The 17,499-nt window shown below is 51.7% G+C and overlaps 3 protein-coding genes across 4 annotated transcripts; all 3 read left to right on the forward strand.

Moving 5' to 3' along the window:
* Positions 1-299: 299 nt before the first annotated feature.
* Positions 300-5,177, forward strand: LOC146254345 (flavin-containing monooxygenase 5-like). The gene is made up of 10 exons (XM_084675916.1): positions 300-451; positions 631-819; positions 1,347-1,512; positions 1,626-1,768; positions 2,191-2,390; positions 3,447-3,582; positions 3,672-3,891; positions 4,012-4,084; positions 4,192-4,444; positions 4,748-5,177. The coding sequence occupies exons 1-10, from the start codon at positions 320-322 to the stop codon at positions 4,895-4,897; spliced, it is 1,662 nt and encodes a 553-aa protein (XP_084532042.1). The 5' UTR covers positions 300-319; the 3' UTR covers positions 4,898-5,177.
* A 1,268-nt stretch (positions 5,178-6,445) lies between these two features.
* On the forward strand, positions 6,446-10,566 carry LOC146254346 (flavin-containing monooxygenase 5). Of its 2 annotated transcripts, none has more exons than XM_084676330.1 (10): positions 6,446-6,626; positions 6,805-6,993; positions 7,224-7,389; positions 7,486-7,628; positions 7,754-7,980; positions 8,942-9,175; positions 9,374-9,495; positions 9,722-9,794; positions 9,884-9,953; positions 10,039-10,566. In XM_084676330.1, exons 1-10 carry the CDS (start codon positions 6,495-6,497, stop codon positions 10,396-10,398), a joined length of 1,716 nt encoding a protein of 571 aa, XP_084532456.1. In that variant the 5' UTR covers positions 6,446-6,494; the 3' UTR covers positions 10,399-10,566. The 2 variants fall into 2 exon arrangements, with proteins under 2 accessions (XP_084532456.1, XP_084532457.1); XM_084676331.1 differs by having other exon boundaries at positions 7,754-7,953.
* Positions 10,567-12,006: 1,440 nt separating this feature from the next.
* Positions 12,007-17,468, forward strand: LOC146254347 (flavin-containing monooxygenase 5-like). Its single transcript, XM_084675689.1, has 10 exons — positions 12,007-12,083; positions 12,627-12,767; positions 12,912-13,100; positions 13,279-13,444; positions 14,021-14,163; positions 14,768-14,964; positions 15,464-15,611; positions 15,890-16,097; positions 16,199-16,271; positions 16,478-17,468. The coding sequence occupies exons 2-10, from the start codon at positions 12,636-12,638 to the stop codon at positions 16,896-16,898; spliced, it is 1,677 nt and encodes a 558-aa protein (XP_084531815.1). The 5' UTR covers positions 12,007-12,083; positions 12,627-12,635; the 3' UTR covers positions 16,899-17,468.
* The last annotated feature ends 31 nt before the right edge of the window (positions 17,469-17,499 follow it).

The following is a 17,499-nucleotide window of genomic DNA, read 5'->3' on the forward strand; positions in this document are numbered from 1 at the left end:
TGTACAGGTTGGCCTTGACTGAACTGTGGGAAGAAACCTTCTAGAACTTTCTAGAAGGTTGTGACATGGTATCATGCAGGAAGGGGGATCTGTATATATAACGAGATGTCCAGAGAAATGTGAATCTTGCTTTTTGAACCTACCATGCACAACTGACGTTGAATAAACCATCAAGCCACCTTGACTCTATTTTTGAGAATCCTTCTGAGGAGAGCAAACTTCTTAATCCACAACAGTTTCCAAGGGTGGATATCTGGTTTGAACATGTGTTTGGGTCCATCCCCCTATCCCAGGGTGACGCTTCCTCCTCAGATCCAGCATGGTGCGTAGGGTGGCTGTCATCGGGGCTGGGCCCTCTGGTCTGGCCAGCATCAAGTCCTGTCTGGAGGAGGGCCTGGAGCCTGTGTGCTTTGAGTCCAGCGACGACATCGGAGGACTGTGGAGGTTCAAGGTGAGATGGGGATCACTATCTCCACAGTAGAGAAGGGCGGGATGGCGTGATTTCTGCACCGAAATCCACATCGTCTTTCTCATTTTTAGTGAAGATGCCGGAATTTATTTTGACCTGTACCCACGGTAACGGTCACGGCAGTGGCAGGGGCTCACCGTGTCGTCCTGTCGTCCAAACAGGAAGTCTCCGAGCCCAAGAGGGCCAACATCTACCGCTCCCTCACCATCAACACCTCCAAGGAGATGATATGTTTCAGCGACTTCCCCATCCCCGCAGACTACCCCAACTACATGCACCACTCACGCATCCTGCAGTACTTCAGGCTGTACGCGGAGACCTTCAAACTGCTGCAACGCATCCGTTTCCAGGTAGACAGACGGAGCGAGGAGACAGTGGAGCTGCTGGGGAACAGCCCTCTCAGTTGACATGCTGTTGTGTGTGTGTGTGTCTGTGTGTGTCTGTGTGTGTGTGTGTGTGTGTGTGTGTGTGTGTCTGTGTGTGTGTCTGTGTGTGTGTGTGTGTCTGTGTGTGTGTCTGTGTGTGTGTCTGTGTGTGTGTGTCTGTGTGTCTGTGTGTGTGTCTGTGTGTGTGTGTCTGTGTGTGTCTGTGTGTGTGTGTCTGTGTGTGTGTCTGTGTGTGTGCGTCTGTGTGTCTGTGTGTGTGTCTGTGTGTGTGTGTCTGTGTGTGTCTGTGTGTGTGTGTGTGTCTGTGTGTGTGTCTGTGTGTGTGTGTGTGTGTGTGTGTCTGTGTGTGTGTGTGTGTGTCTGTGTGTGTGTGTCTGTGTGTCTGTGTGTGTGTCTGTGTGTGTGTGTCTGTGTGTGTGTGTGTGTGTGTCTGTGTGTGTGTGTGTGTCGGTGTGTGTGTGTGTGTCTGTGTGTGTGTGTGTGTGTTGCAGACCACGGTGCGGAGTGTGAGACAGAGTTCAAACTTCAGCCGCTCAGGCCAGTGGGAGGTGGTGACGGCGAGCAGGGAGGGGGTGGAGGAGAGACACGTGTTTGACGCAGTCATCGTCTGCTCTGGTCACTACACCTCCCCACACCTGCCTCTCGGAGAGTTCCCAGGTGACTTGACACCCACCCTGACCACACAACTCTGACCAACTAAGAATACCATGTCCAGGAGTCCAGCACTGTGAAAATGGGAACTCCAATGTGTGTGTGTGTGTGTGTGTCAGGGATCGAGGCGTTTGAGGGGAAGTACAGCCACAGCTGGGACTACAAGGAGCCTGATGACATGAAGGGCAAGAGGGTGGTGGTGGTTGGCATTGGAAACTCAGGAAGCGACATCGCCGTGGAGACCAGCCGAGTGGCAGAACAGGTCAGAGGTCTTCATCATATGTGCTTGTATAAACACACACTGATTATAAAATATACTTTTTTTTTTGTCTGTCACAAGTCAAACATCTCACTCGTGAGGTGAGAATCCCCCCCAAAGATGTTTTACTGAAAATTAGAATATTTTCGTTCTCTGACCTAGTTAGTTAGACCTGTCTTCGTTCCACAAATTGACGTGACTGGGTTCCACATAGTGAGGTGTGATGGGAGTCAGATGGCTGAGCGGTTAGGGAATCGGTCTAGTAATCAGAAGGTTGCCGGATCGATTCCCAGTCGTGCAAAATGACATTGTGTCCTTGCCTCTGGGGAATGTCCCTGTACTTACTGTAAGTCACTCTGGATAAGAGCGTCTGCTAAATGACTACATGAAAATGTGTGATGGGAAACTGTTGTTGGGATGTCCAGGTGTACCTGAGCACCCGGCGAGGAGCCTGGGTGTTACGCCAGGTGTCGGACAACGGGCTGCCCGTGGACATGAACTACAACACCAGGTTCGTCCACATCCTCTTCCAGGTGCTGCCAATGAGATTCCTTAACTGGCTTGGAGAGAGGATGCTCAACGCCATGTATGACCACACCACGTACGCCCTCAAGCCCAAACACAGGTGAGGACCTGCCTGCCTGCCTGCCTGCCTGCCTGCCTGCCTGCCTGCCTGCCTGCCTGCCTGCCTGCCTGCCTGCCTGCCTGCCTGCCTGCCTGTCTGCCTGCCTGTCTGCCTGCCTGCGTCTGTCTCTGTCTCTGTCTCTCTCCCTGAAATCAGATGTTCAGCAGTTCCCCTCTTAACAGTAGAAATGAATGAACACCCTGATTAAGCGCGTGCTCCATCCGCTACATCAGACTGTATTGTGCTTGCGCTCTGCCTGCCTGCCTGCCTGCCTGCCTGCCTGCCTGCCTGCCTGCCTGTCTGTCTGTCTGTCTGTCTGTCTGTCTGCCTGCCTGTGTCTGTGCTTGCGCTGTGTCGTGAGCCAGCAGAGCATCACTCGCCTGTCTGCTGCGGTCGATGTCTCTCCTGTCCTGCATTGACCCTCCTCGCTCCCCCATTGTGGTCCTATTGATCCAGCGATACATCTGGCTGATGACTGGTGTTGGTGCCCCCCTCGGTCCCCCCTCCCTCCCTCCCCCTCTCCCTCCCTCCCTCCCCTCCTCCCTCCCTCCCCTCCTCCCTCCCTCCCTCCCTCCCTCCCCCTCTCCCTCCCTCCCTCCCCCTCTCCCTCCCTCCCCTCCTCCCTCCCTCCCCCTCTCCCTCCCCTCCTCCCTCCCTCCCCCTCTCCCTCCCCTCCTCCCTCCCTCCCCCTCTCCCTCCTCCCTCCCCTCCTCCCCCTCTCCCTCCCTCCCTCCCCTCCTCCCTCCCTCCCCCTCTCCCTCCCTCCCTCCCCCTCTCCCTCCCTCCCCTCCCTCCCTCCCCCTCTCCCTCCCCACCTCCCTCCCTCCCCCTCTCCCTCCCCTCCTCCCTCCCTCCCCCTCTCCCTCCTCCCTCCCCTCCTCCCTCCTCCCTCCCTCCCCCTCTCCCTCCTCCCTCCCCTCCTCCCTCCCCCTCTCCCTCCCCTCCTCCCTCCCTCCCCCTCTCCCTCCCCTCCTCCCTCCCCCTCTCCCTCCCCTCCTCCCTCCCTCCCCCTCTCCCTCCCCTCCTCCCTCCCCCTCTCCCTCCCCCCCTCCCCAGGCTCTTCAGTCAGATCCCGGTGATAAATGACGAGCTCCCTCACAAGATCCTGGCGGGCAGCGTGGTGATCAAACCCAACGTGAAGGAGTTTGTCGGCTCCAGCGTCGTCTTCGAAGACGGGAGCGTGGCGGACAAGGTCCGAACCGTCACGGAGACATCTAAACCTCTCCTCGTATGAACGTACAGCCGTGTCGTCGGTAACCCGTGGGGTTTCGCTCTTCGCAGGTGGACGTGGTTGTGTTTGCCACGGGATACAACTACGACTTCTCCTTCCTGCCGCGAAACGTGCTGCAGATGTCCGGCCACCGGGTGGCGCTGTACAAACACGTGTTTCCCCCCGCCCTGGAGCACAACACCCTGGCCGTGGTGGGGTTCATCCATGCCCTGGGGGCCATCATGCCCCAGGCTGAGATGCAGGCTCGCTGGGTGGCACGCGTCTTCAAAGGTAGCCTGAAGCTGGATGTTGGGCTGGTCGACTGGCTAGCTTGCTGGCTAGCAATGTTGACTTGTTGGCTGGCTATTGTGGCGTTTCCTCTCAGCTGTTCCGTTTGCTTTTGTTCCACAGGGCTCAAGAAACTGCCGTCTAGCCAGGCTATGTTAAAGTCAGTTGAGAGTGACACCAAAGACATGGACAAGAAGTGAGTGTCCACAAACACTTGATTACAAAGACGACTAATCCAATCTATCCTAGGTTACAACCACCCACACGATATCCTCTGATCTGATCTCGCTGTCCTCCCAACAGCTTCGTTCTGTCCAAGCTGACTCCTCTGCACGTGGATTTCGTCTCCTACATGGATGACATCGCTGGGGAGGCGGGGGTGAGACCCAGCCTGCTCCGGCTGCTCTTCACAGACTATCCGCTCTTCAAGCACATCCTGTGGGGGCCCGTGTCCGCCTACCAGTACCGCCTGACGGGCCCTGGGAGATGGGCCGGAGCTCGCCAGGCTATTCTCACCCAGAATGATCGCATGTACCAGCCTCTGAAGACCAGACAGGTGGGTCCACCGCAGTTTTGTGATCCGACGGGTCAGTTATCAAGGTGTGTGTGTGGGGGGGGGGGGTCAGATGGCTGAGCGGTTGGGGAATTGGGCTATTAATCAGAAGGTTTCCGGTTTGATTCCCGGCCGTGCAAAATGACGTTGTGTCCTTTTCTCGGGGGAAATGTAAGGTGAAGTTACTGTAAGTAACCACTGTATATTAGTGGAAGTCGCTCTGGATAAGAGGGTCTGCTAAATTACTAAATGTAAATGTAAAATGTTACCGGTAGTTCTGACTGACATCCCCTTTCACCCCCCCAGGTGGATAAGCCGGAAAGTTCCTGGCTTGGTCGTCTGTTCAAGCTCAGTCTGACTGCCGCGGTGGGGGGAGGTGCTGCCTACTACGTCCACCGCCACCCCCCCTCCCTCCTCGTCTCCCTCCTCGCCTCCATCCGACCTCTGAGCGTGTGACGCGGTCCGGACCAGGAGAAGACCCTCCCACAGGATGCAGAGGCAGGATATGATCTCAAGTTCACCCCAAACCTTCCTCGATCCCATCACACTCTACTGCCTCTCAGACAGTTTTCATGAATCGAAGAGAAAGCACCAAATCTCCTGTATCCGATTATTATGTTGTTTATGATCGCTTCTTCTGTCCTCTGTAGCCTCAATATCAATCAATCAATCATCTGTTAGTGCCGATTGTGGAGAATGAGACTAATTTTGTCACATCACCTTATGAATGTGTATGATTCACCATCTTTAACCTTTTGCATCGTGAATAAAATATTTTAATCATAAATGTGTGTGCCCTTCTGTGAAGATGTGTCCAGTGTTTTACAAACTGGTTCATGATCTCATAGCAAAAGATCTTCCTCTGCCTGAACAACACGTGAGTCATTTCAGTTTGTGAAGAGACAGACTTTTCAAGCCTGTTGTTCTTCTGAAGCTGGAATCGACCACAGTAGCATGTTCCATCAATGCCTAGTGATGTCCCAGTGTTCATAATTACAGAGCAACAGCAGAGTTTTGTCGTGGCCAAAAGCTGGCAGGCTTTTAGACCTTTTAGTTAATGAATACTAAAGTAAGGGGTTAAGCAAGGTGATCGTCCCTTCCCTACCCCCCTGAACCCCTTGATGTGGAATATAGTTCACGGAAATCCATCCTCTGTCAATGAATAATCAATAAACATGCTTCAGTCGTCTAAAACAATGCTTAATCTAACCCCAAACGTGTATGATCTGTAGAGGACAGTGAGTGAGTCTAGCTGCTATCAGAGGATCCCAGACAGACGCGGGGGATCCTCCCCCTCCTCTTCAGACGGCCGCAGATCAAAGTTCCTCCCCCGAGGCAGACTGAGAGTTGCGCAACAGGCTTCTTTCTGCTAGTTTTCAGGATTTTCTACGTCAGCGTCAGCTAGCTCAGGCAATGCCGAGGCAGAGGCCCCAGCAAGAGGTGAAAACAAGCAGGATCAGCAAGTTAGGAATGAAATACTAGTAGTTTGAAATCAAATCAACAATTACAGCACTGTCCATGCAGTTTGGTGAGTTGCCTTGTCTCACTGGGTCAATGTTTGTTTTTTTTATAGCTCAACTCACTGTAATGGCTGACGGATCTTCCCTTTGCTCTCCCTGGCTGTGTTCTATCCAGCGGTCTTAGCTTCCCGCTAACCCAGACAGGCAGGCAAGCAAGCAAGCAGACAGACAGACAGACAGACAGACAGACAGACAGACAGACAGACAGACAGAAAGACAGACAGACAGGCAGTCAGACAGACAGACAGACAGACAGACAGACAGACAGACAGACAGACAGACAGACAGACAGGCAGGCAGACAGACAGGCAGACAGGCAGACAGGCAGACAGGCAGACAGGCAGGCAGACAGACAGAAAGACAGAAAGACAGAAAGACAGACAGGCAGACAGACAGACAGAAAGACAGACAGACAGACAGGCAGACAGACAGACAGACAGACAGACAGACAGACAGGCAGGCAGACAGGCAGGCAGACAGGCAGACAGACAGACAGACAGACAGACAGACAGGCAGACAGGCAGGCAGACAGGATGAGTCGTCGCGTGGCAGTGATCGGAGGCGGGAGCTCAGGTCTGGCCTGCATCAAGTCCTGTCTGGAGGAGGGCCTGGAGCCTGTGTGCTTCGAGTCCAGCGATGACATCGGAGGACTGTGGAGGTTCAAGGTGAGCTCTGAGAGGAGCCTGAGAGACTGGAGCCTGCTTCAGTGGATCACAACTGCATCTCTGAAGGCCCAGAGAATTCAGACACCACAGAATATAACATCATTACATCACACAAGACCAGCGACAACCGTCAAAGTCTTGCCTCCCTGTGTCTGATCGGATGTTCCTGTGTCCACAGGAGAGAGCGGAGCCGGAACGCTCCAGCATCTATCGCTCCCTGGTCGTGAACACCTCCAAGGAGATGATGTGCTTCAGTGACTTCCCCATGCCTGATCACTACCCTAACTACATGAAGCACTCCCAGTTGCTGCAGTACTTCAGACTCTACTCTGAGCACTTTGACCTCCTGCGACACATCCGTTTCCAGGTCAACCCTCTCTCCTTTTCTGTCTGTGCTGGAATCCAAACAGTTTGGACAGATCCTCATGTAGTGCGTTTGTGCAGGTGTACTGCATGTGTGTTCTGTGTGTTTGTTTGTGTGTCTTTGTTTCCTCACATTTTCCTGTGTGCTTGTTTTTATGTGATTCTTAGTTTTTCTAGTGTGTGAGGGTGTTGCTGTGTGTGTGTGTGTGTGTGTGTGTGTGTGTGTTTTGACAGACCACAGTGCAGAGTGTGAGACAGAGGCCAGACTTCACTCATTCTGGGCAGTGGGAGGTGGTGACTGAAGACAGGGAGGGACAGGAGGAGAGACACGCGTTTGACGGGGTTCTAGTGTGTTCCGGCCACTACACACACCCCATATCCCCCCTCAAGGACTTCCCAGGTCCCCCTGCTTGTTCCCCACACTCCTCTCAGCTCCGCGTCTTGTCGACGAGGAAGCGTGCGGCGTGTTAACGTGTGTTTCCGTGTTGTCCTCCAGGTCACGACACGTTCCAGGGGAGCTGCTGCCACAGCTGGGAGTACAAGGATGCTCAAGCCCTCCGAGGGAAGAGAGTGCTGGTGGTTGGCATCGGGAACTCTGGAGGAGACATCGCCGTGGAGATCAGCCGATCCGCAGAGAAGGTAGGGACGACTGTCGGAGGAAACCATTTCAAATCTGGCCACCGTGTTGCTGCTGACCAACATCTTACCATCTACCAACACTTCCTGTTTATCCGGCTCATGAGATTTAATTTCCCCCCCCTCAGACATTCTTGAGCACACGAAAGGGAGCCTGGGTGATCAGTCGCATGTCCGACCGTGGTCTTCCCCTGGACATGACGGCCATTACCAGGAAGAACGCCCTGCTGACCCTCCTCCTGCCCAGGGCTCTGGTCAACTGGGCCGCCGAGAGAGACCTCAACCACAGATACGACCACAGGCTGTACGGCCTGCAGCCCACACACAGGTGCTTCATGCTGCAGACCACACACAGGTGCTTCATGCTGCAGACACACAGCTACAGACCACACACAGGTGCTTCATCCTACAGACACACAGCTACAGACCACACACAGGTGCTTCATCCTACAGACACACAGCTACAGACCACACACAGGTGCTTCATCCTACAGACACACAGCTACAGACCACACACAGGTGCTTCATCCTACAGACACACAGCTACAGACCACACACAGGTGCTTCATGCTGCAGACACACAGCTACAGACCACACACAGGTGCTTCATCCTACAGACACACAGCTACAGACCACACACAGGTGCTTCATCCTACAGACACACAGCTACAGACCACACACAGGTGCTTCATCCTACAGACACACAGCTACAGACCACACACAGGTGCTTCATGCTGCAGACACACAGCTACAGACCACACACAGGTGCTTCATCCTACAGACACACAGCTACAGACCACACACAGGTGCTTCATCCTACAGACACACAGCTACAGACCACACACAGGTGCTTCATCCTACAGACACACAGCTACAGACCACACACAGGTGCTTCATCCTACAGACACACAGCTACAGACCACACACAGGTGCTTCATCCTACAGACACACAGCTACAGACCACACACAGGTGCTTCATCCTACAGACACACAGCTACAGACCACACACAGGTGCTTCATCCTACAGACACACAGCTACAGACCAGACACAGTTCTGCCACCATACAGTCATTTGGTGCTTCAATTACCAATGCTTTTTCTCTCCTACCTATTTCTCCTACCTGTCAATCCAACTTGTCTCTCCTACCTGTCTCTCCTACCTGTCTCTCCCACCTGTCTCTCCTACCTGTCTTTCCTACCTGTCTCTCCCACCTGTCTCTCCCACCTGTCTCTCCTACCTGTCTCTCCCACCTGTCTCTCCTACCTGTCTCTCCTACCTGTCTCTCCCACCCGTCTCTCCTACCTGTGTCTCCCAGGCTATTGGACAGGAGGCCGCTGATCAACGACGACCTTCCAGGACGTGTCCTCCAGGGGGCGCTGGTGATGAAGCCCAACCTGCAGGGGTTCCAGGGCTCCGGAGTTACGTTTGAGGACGGAACCGCGGAGGAGAACATTGACGCCGTGGTGTTCTGCACCGGCTACAGCGGAACCTTCTCCTTCCTGCCCTCGTCTCTGTTCCAGGGGTCTGGAGGAGAACTGAGCCTCTACAGGTCAGATGTCATCAGGCTGGACATCCACAGGACCCTCACAAACTATATACACAAGACTCTCTGGATGAAAACACACATTTTCAAGCTCCTTCCATGCGATTGAACCGAGAGCAGACGAGGATATCCTGGAACGTCATGTGATCAGGATCTCTGTTTGACCGTTGGTTTCTGTTTCCTTGTCCCGCGTCGTGTTTTCAGGCGTATGTTCCCCCCGTCTCTGGAGCGCCCCACGCTGGCCGTCATGGGGTTGTTCCAGACCAAAGGGCCCATCATGCCGCTGGTGGAGATGCAGGCGCGTTGGGCTGCACGAGTCATAGCAGGTCAACACACACACACACACAGACACACACAGACACACACACATATACACACACAAACATACACACACACAGACACTCACACATACAGACACGCAGACACACACATACACACACAGACACACAGACATAGACACACATACATACACATAAATACACAGACATACACAGTCATACTCTACTGGTTACATCTCAAATATCGTTTCCCCCTCTCTTTATTTCTTCTCAGGGCTGCACCAGCTTCCTCCAAAGCGCCTAATGCTGACTGCAATAGAGACCGAGAGGAAGAGAAACATGAAGGGGTAAAAAGGATGACTAGTAAAGGAGGTGGTTCGCTCGGTCCACGACGCTTTTAGCTCGGCGCTCTAACAGGGTCTGTCTCTGCCCCCAGCTACCCCTGCCCCAAACAGGCTGCCCTCCAGGTGGACTTCATCTCATACCTGGACTCCATCGCTACGGAGGTCAGTGGGAAAACAAAGGCGGAGCATTGACGGCTATCGTTTTATAGTGGGTCAACATTATGGGATGTTTGTTTCATCCCTCCAGGTGGGGGTGCGTCCCAGCCTGCTGAAGCTGCTGCTGACTGACCCCAGACTGGGTCTGGAGGTTCTCCTGGGGCCCGTCACCCCATACCAGTACCGTCTGACCGGGCCGGGGAAGTGGGCCGGGGCCCGCCAGGCTATCCTCACACAGTGGGAGCGTGTGGCCCGGCCCTTCAGGACCAGGGAAGAACCAGAACCAGCCCCCAGCCCCTCGGGGCTCCTCTCCTCCCCCTGGCTGCTCACCCTGTTTGGGGGGTCGGTGGTGCTGGCTGTCCTGGTGTTCCACGGACGACTGATAGCCGCCCTGCCAGACCCAGCCCAGCTCCTGGAGGACTTCCCCGCCCTGCTCGGGGGGATCTTGTAGAGGCTGCTCCACGGAAGGATCTAGAATAAACCAACACTGTGCTGACATTGTAGCCAGGCCTCACACATCTCACACTGAAGGAACAAGGAACCGACAGAATGTATAACTACTAAATGTTTCTCCAGTTTTTGTTTTATGTACCCATTGAAAGAAAATGTCTATCCTTCACCTTCTTGGACTTTTCTTCACGATGTACCAAAACAACAAATGTCACAACCAAAATCATCTTATATTTTCTGACATCATAATTCCTCACAGTGAGTTTCATATGCAACACCAAATAAAATTGTTTTTGTTTTACAAGAAATGGCACAATGCCTAAGGGATGAATCAAGGATGAAGATCCTACTGCATGCCTCCTCCTTCCCAGGTGTGTGAGGGATCTCACTGTCCAGCACCAAAATAGCAGAGCAGGAAGTGGGCCAGGGAGAAGCAGGAAGCAGCAGAGGAAGTGGGCCAGGGAGAAGCAGGAAGCAGCAGAGGAAGTGGGCCAGGGAGAAGCAGGAAGCAGCAGAGGAAGTGGGCCAGGGAGAAGCAGGAAGCAGCAGAGGAAGTGGGCCAGGGAGAAGCAGGAAGCAGCAGAGGAAGTGGGCCAGGGAGAAACAGGAAGCAGCAGAGGAAGTGGGTCAGGGAGAAGCAGGAAGCAGCAGAGGAAGTAGGAGTGCTGTTGTCCTGTTGTCATTCAGGCTGAATGGGTTGATGACCTACTCCCCGAGATCTGCTTACTCAGGCTAAACAGCATAGTGGATTAAAACATCCTCCTGGGCAGCCCTCCAGGTGGGGAACAGGAGTCGGGGGTGGGGGGGTTAGGACGCACTCACACCCTGGGGGGATGCGGTGTTGAATTCTTAAGTGTTTGATTACTGCGACAGTGTTGCCTCTGTTCCTGCTGTACATGACGTGTAACAGTGTGGGCAATTACCCTTGCAAGGAGATAGAGATCTCATTTAACAACTCACCTCTCAACCGCCTCAAAGTCGTTTGGTTCCTGTGTCTGCAGCTGCATCAGGAAGAGATTGATTTGGTCAATCAGCTAAATGAGACATAAACAATAATAAAACAGGATGTGTTCCGTTGATTGGTAAAATACTTGTTTTTAAACGTCCTTGTATTCAGAGGGATGCACATTGTAGGCTACTGGACTCACAATGACATAGGGATCCAACCAACCAGACACAGCAATCTTCCTCTCCTCCCCTCCCCTCCCCTCCCCTCCCCCCTCCTCCTCTCCCTCCTCATACCTCCCTCCTCCTCCCTCCAGCAGACCTGCCCACTTGACATGAGCAGTCACACTGACACACACACATACACACAGACTATATCTCCGCGGACACACACGTATGGACACACACAATCACTGACTTACAGACACACACACTGTCATGTCACCCAATAGCAGTACCGTCTGAACACCGAACCCCATTTTGAAGTAGTAGTGATGTTACCTATTGTGATTGTGATTTCGCAATGAACTTAAACGTTATTTACGTAATTTGATTCTTTACTAAATGAACTAATTGTCAAAAAGACCGTGAGATCGTGTGTCATTTATTGATAATCGTTTTATTAACAGTCTAAAGACTTCGAAAACCCAGCCTACAGGACGCTGAACTTAACTCCGCCCTCCGTAGCCGATACAACACTTTCAGCTTCCCAACTAAACATTTCTGCTGTCGGTGTAACAGGTAACTTAAGACAAGCGTAAACTAGAATTTTATAAACTTTTATGAATTTCGGGCATTTTCTAATTCGCTTATACGTTTTTCAAGAAAACGTTCCATATTGTTTTCAAGGCAGTTTACACTTCTTGTAAAGCGACACCTTCCGATGAAAACAAGTTTGTGGAAATTTAATTTGCGACTTTGTAGAATGCTTTGAAAAAGCCCGTTAACAAGTTCAGACTAAAAAAACATTAACGGCGATTCGACTGCAATTAGCAAAATATAGGCTCCGTGGGGTGGTTAGTTGTAACCGCACCTATTGTAGTGTAGGCCTACAGTAGTTTGCAATAGCCCAGGTGTTGTTTAAATGGGGATCTGTCAGATTTGTAAAAGCGTTATCTCTGCAGCTTAGACTACCTGCAGGCCCTCGTGCAACTGACCAAAAAGATGCAGGAAAAGACGGGAACTTGCTGTATTTCAGTCAGTCCACCCCTGTTGTGTATGGCCATGTATATCGCTTGTGTTTCGTACAGTAGCTTCACTTAAAGTCCAACCTTAACTCCTCAGGCACACAGGATGAGTCGTCGCGTGGCCGTGATCGGAGGCGGGAGCTCAGGTCTGGCCTGCATCAAGTCCTGTCTCGAGGAGGGCCTGGAGCCTGTGTGCTTCGAGTCCAGCGATGACATCGGAGGACTGTGGAGGTTCAAGGTGAGTAGGAATCTGACGGTGCAACGATCTGAAAGCTAAATTCTCCCAGTTGCAAAAACGCACTCATTATTTTAAGCTGGGTTGCCAGGTATGTAAGAAACAGCGGTAACGTCAATGATGTTCTCTTTGACGTTCACGTTCCAGGAGAACCCAGAGCCAGACAGAGCAAGCATCTACCACTCTGTCATCATCAACACCTCCAAGGAGATGATGTGCTTCAGTGACTACCCCATCCCCAGCCACTTCCCAAACTACATGCACAACTCCCAGATCATGGAGTACTTTCGCATGTACGCCAACCACTTCCAGCTGACCAAGTACATCCGTTTCCAGGTGAGGTCGTCGTTGTGGTCATCAGGGGGTCAAAGAGGCCTCTGACGATAACCCTCGTAGGAGAGGCAGGAACCTGTCTGACCCACTGACTGTCTGTCTGTCTGTCTGTCTGTCTGTCTGTTTGTCTGTCCGTCTGTCCGTCTGTCTGGTCTAAATGCCTGTCTGTCTGCCCTCTCAGACCAGGGTGCTGCAGGTGCGTCAGAGACCAGACTTCTGCCACTCCGGCCAGTGGGATGTAGAGACGGAGAACAAGGCAGGGGAGAAGGAGCGGCTTGTCTTCGATGCTGTGATGATCTGCATAGGACACCACTGTCACCCCCATCTTCCTCTGCATGACTTCCCTGGTATGACACTGCGCGCACGCGTGCGTGTGTGTGACTTCAGGAGCTTTCACAACCTCACATGCTACAATGTTCCCCTGAGGGGTTCTCCTAAGTGTTCCTAAGGTGCTACTGTTTACGCTGGCGATTTGATTCCAGCTTCAGTTAGCCTCTGACACAGTTGTATAAGATCAACAATTCATGTGCTACGGGAGGCAGGGACTTTGACCTGCATTCACAGGAGGATATCAAAGATTGTTTAAGAAACTGTACTACAGGTCAACTTCATATCAGTGATCCAGGAACAAGGGCACATGCTGTCTAGCTGCACCCATTTGCCTTTCTACACACAGCACCAAAAGTCAACATACAATAAAACGTTGAATTGAACACATTGATTCCACAATGTTGTAGTGGAGTAAACTGACTAATAGCGGCTTTGAGATCTTCCAGACAAATACTGTGTCTTCAAACTCATTATTCGCTTTTAGAAACATATTGTATTATTATTATAATTATGATCATATTTATTGCAAATTACAGTTGGACAGCTAGGCTGAAGTGGGCAGCCTAATTGAGGGAGGTGTGTGTGACTCGTAGGCATCGATACGTTCAAGGGAACGTTCTTCCACAGCCGGGACTACAAGTGCCCAGAAGAGTGGAGAGGGAAGAAGGTGGTGGTGATCGGCATCGGAAACTCAGGTGGAGACATCTCTGTGGAGTTTAGCAGAGTCGCTCGACAGGTATGTCTCACACACACACACACACACACACACACCTTAGCCCTCGCCCAGTCCTGCTTCACACTTTTCAGAAACTCTACTATGATTAATAAAGAACCACTGTATAAGAGGTGTTGTGTGTGCTCAAGCATTAAAGATGATGTTTTTTACATGTCATATTGTTTTTTGGTTGCTACGGGTATGAAAGGTCTAGCTAGGGGGACAAAAGGCTGACTACTAAATACACAAACTGCTGTATTCCAGAATATATTAAGCTATGCTGTAATTGTACTGTACTAGAAACAGACTACTGCAAGACGAGACCTTTGAAATTTTGTATTACATTTTTTCTCATAGATAAATACATCCTAGGTCAAAGGCAGGGATGGCCCAAGCCTTTATGGTTCCTTAAGCAAAATTGATTTGGGGGGCCCTCGGCATTGCATATCGTTGCCGTAAAAAAAAAAGAATATATCTATTTTTACATAATACATTAAACTGTAATTTCATTTGCTCTTGGGTGCCCTCTGGTGGCCACAGGGGCCCTAAGCAGCCGCTTAGTTCGCTTATGCCTTGGGCCGGCCCTGGTCAAAGGTCACCTGTATCCTTTGGTTCTTCCCTCCAGGTGTTCCTGAGTACCAGACGAGGGTCATGGGTTTTGAACCGCGTGGGGGATTACGGGTTACCCCTAGACATGCTGTTTGGCAGGCCTGCCAGTTTTCTCCGGAAAATTCTGCCTTTCGGGATGATCTGCTCCGTGGTAGAGGGCCGACTAAACAAAAGATTCAATCACAGTCTGTATGGCCTGAAGCCCAAACACAGGTGTGCACGTCCACGTTGTCCAAAGCCGCACGGAACTCCATACATTTAATCAAAGATCCCCCCCCCTCGAAAAAGTCATCACATATACACTTTACTCTTTAGTAAAGTCTTTACTCTAAACCATGTAAGCTTTTTTTCTGATGAAGCAATAGGATTTCTTGTTTTGGTGTGTATGAATCAGAACTTACATGGCAAATAAACCAAATTCAGATTCTATGGTTCTAACCAGAGGCAGAAATCCCGGGGGGGACAAGGGGGAACACACCCCCCCATCCTGGGAAAATATGATTTGCCCCCCCAATAAATCACTGTAAACATAAGGACATTTAAATAACATTAATTTACATTGAACTTATTACAAGGTAGGCTGTGTGTTACAGCAGTAATGTTGGTGTCCCCCTCAGGAATTGCTCTTGAGAAAATGTCATAGCCCCCCCAAAATTGATAGCAGAGTTTTGCCACTGGTTCTAACACACTGGTGTTTGCGTTGATCCTCCAGGGTGTTCAGCCAGCACCCCATGTTGAATGACGAGCTGCCAAACCGCATCCTCTCCGGGACGGTGAAGGTGAAGCCTGACATCCAGAGGATCCAGGGATCCAGTGTGGTATTCTCCGACGGGACGGTCGAGGATGACATCGACCTAATGGTATGCTCCCCGCTCTCCCAACACACATGCACGTGTGATTGGTGTCTTGTTTACATTTAGCAGACGCTCTTATCCAGAGCGACTTACAGCAAGTACAGGGACATTCCCCCCGAGGCAAGTAGGGTGAAGTGCCTTTCCCAAGGACACAACGTCATTTGGCACAGCCGGGAATCGAACCAGTGACCTTTTGATTACGAGCCCGATTCCCTATCCACTCAGCCATCTGACTCTTGTTATACTGCAAAGTATCCGATTTCATCTTCTTTTTTTTTCTCCAGGTGTTTGCCACAGGCTACAATTTCTCCTTCCCCTTCGTCGCCTCAGAGGTTTTCTCTGTGTCTGGAAACAAGGTGTCCCTGTACAAGTACATGTTTCCTCCTGGGTTAGAGCGCCCCACGCTGGCTGTTATCGGGCTGGTGCAGCCACTAGGGGCTATCATGCCCATCTCTGAGATGCAGGCCCGCTGGGCCACCCGTGTCTTTAAAGGTAAACAACAACGCAAACATCCTCTCTTCCAGTCTGGTCTTTCAACATAGATCTCATTTACCTCCACAACCACTCATCGCACATCACTTGTGTCACTCAAGGTTTGAACAAGCTTCCTTCGATGGCGAACATGCTGAAAGACATTAAGTTCAAGGAAGAGACGATGGCTAAACGGTACCTCAAAGACTCGAATCTTGTCATTCATGAAAGTGTTATTAAATATCGGGCTAATTCTGGGCAGTATCTGGGTTAGTCAAGCACTGTTTGGGAGGCTGTCTCCGTTCCTGGGAGGATTTCGATGGATTCCTTAAGGTCTGGAGGAATGTAGGCAGGGGTAGATCGAACGCTGGCCGGGTTGACGTCCCCTCTCTGTCTCCCAGGTACGTGACGTCCCAGAGGCACACCATCCAGGTAGAGTATGCACCGTACATGGACGAGATTTCAGCCCAGGTGGGGGTGCGTCCCAGCCTGCTGAAGCTGCTGCTGACTGACCCCAGACTGGGTCTGGAGGTTCTCCTGGGGCCCGTCACCCCATACCAGTACCGTCTGACCGGGCCGGGGAAGTGGGCCGGGGCCCGCCAGGCTATCCTCACGCAGTGGGAGCGGGTGGCCCAGGCCCTGAATACCAGACCTGAAGATCCCCCGGAGCCCCCACAGTCCTCCACCCCCACGGTGGTCCTCTCCCTGGTGGTGGCCGGCCTGGCTGCCACTGCCTACTACTGCAGGGGCAGCCTGGCCGCCCTACAGTGGGACTCCACTGCCTTGCTGGATAGGATCAAGGTCTACCTGCCTGGCCCCTGAGCTGGGAGACACGCCCCCTTATCCACTCGGTGCAAAACCGCTAGCTGTCAGATAGCATTCCTCTCTGTCTGTTGATTCACTTGATGTTGCTTTTGAGAGATAATACGTGGGTGGTTTTATTAATATAAAGTTCAAAGCAAATATATTCAGTGCCATGGACTGCTCTTCCCAAACATTGTCTGCAAACAGGAACTAGGTAAAGTGAGACCGATAACCTCTGTCTGCGCGGGAGCGGGACCAACTTGTTCTGTAATGTAGGGTCTCAGCATTTCCTGTGGTTTTACACACGACAATTTCTTGTTGATCTTTTAATAATTATTAATAATAGGGAGTCAGATGGCTGAGTGGTGAGGGAGGCGGGCTAGTAATCAAAAGGTTGCCGGATCAATTTCCCAGCTGTGCCAAATGACGCAGTCCAGACATTGTGCAAGGCACTTCACCCTACTTGCCTCGGGGGTGAACGTCCCCTGTACTTACTGTAAGTTGCTCAGGATAAGAGCGTCTGCTAAATTACTAAAATGTAAAAAAAGTTGTTTTCTGATCACAAATAAAAAAACTGAGCAAAACAAAGTCCACTATGCAGCCTTTATTTTTAAGGTGG

This window comes from Hypomesus nipponensis, chromosome 16 (assembly GCF_054491055.1).
Source record: "Hypomesus nipponensis isolate SF chromosome 16, ASM5449105v1, whole genome shotgun sequence".
In the NCBI taxonomy this organism is placed as follows: Eukaryota; Metazoa; Chordata; class Actinopteri; order Osmeriformes; family Osmeridae; genus Hypomesus; species Hypomesus nipponensis.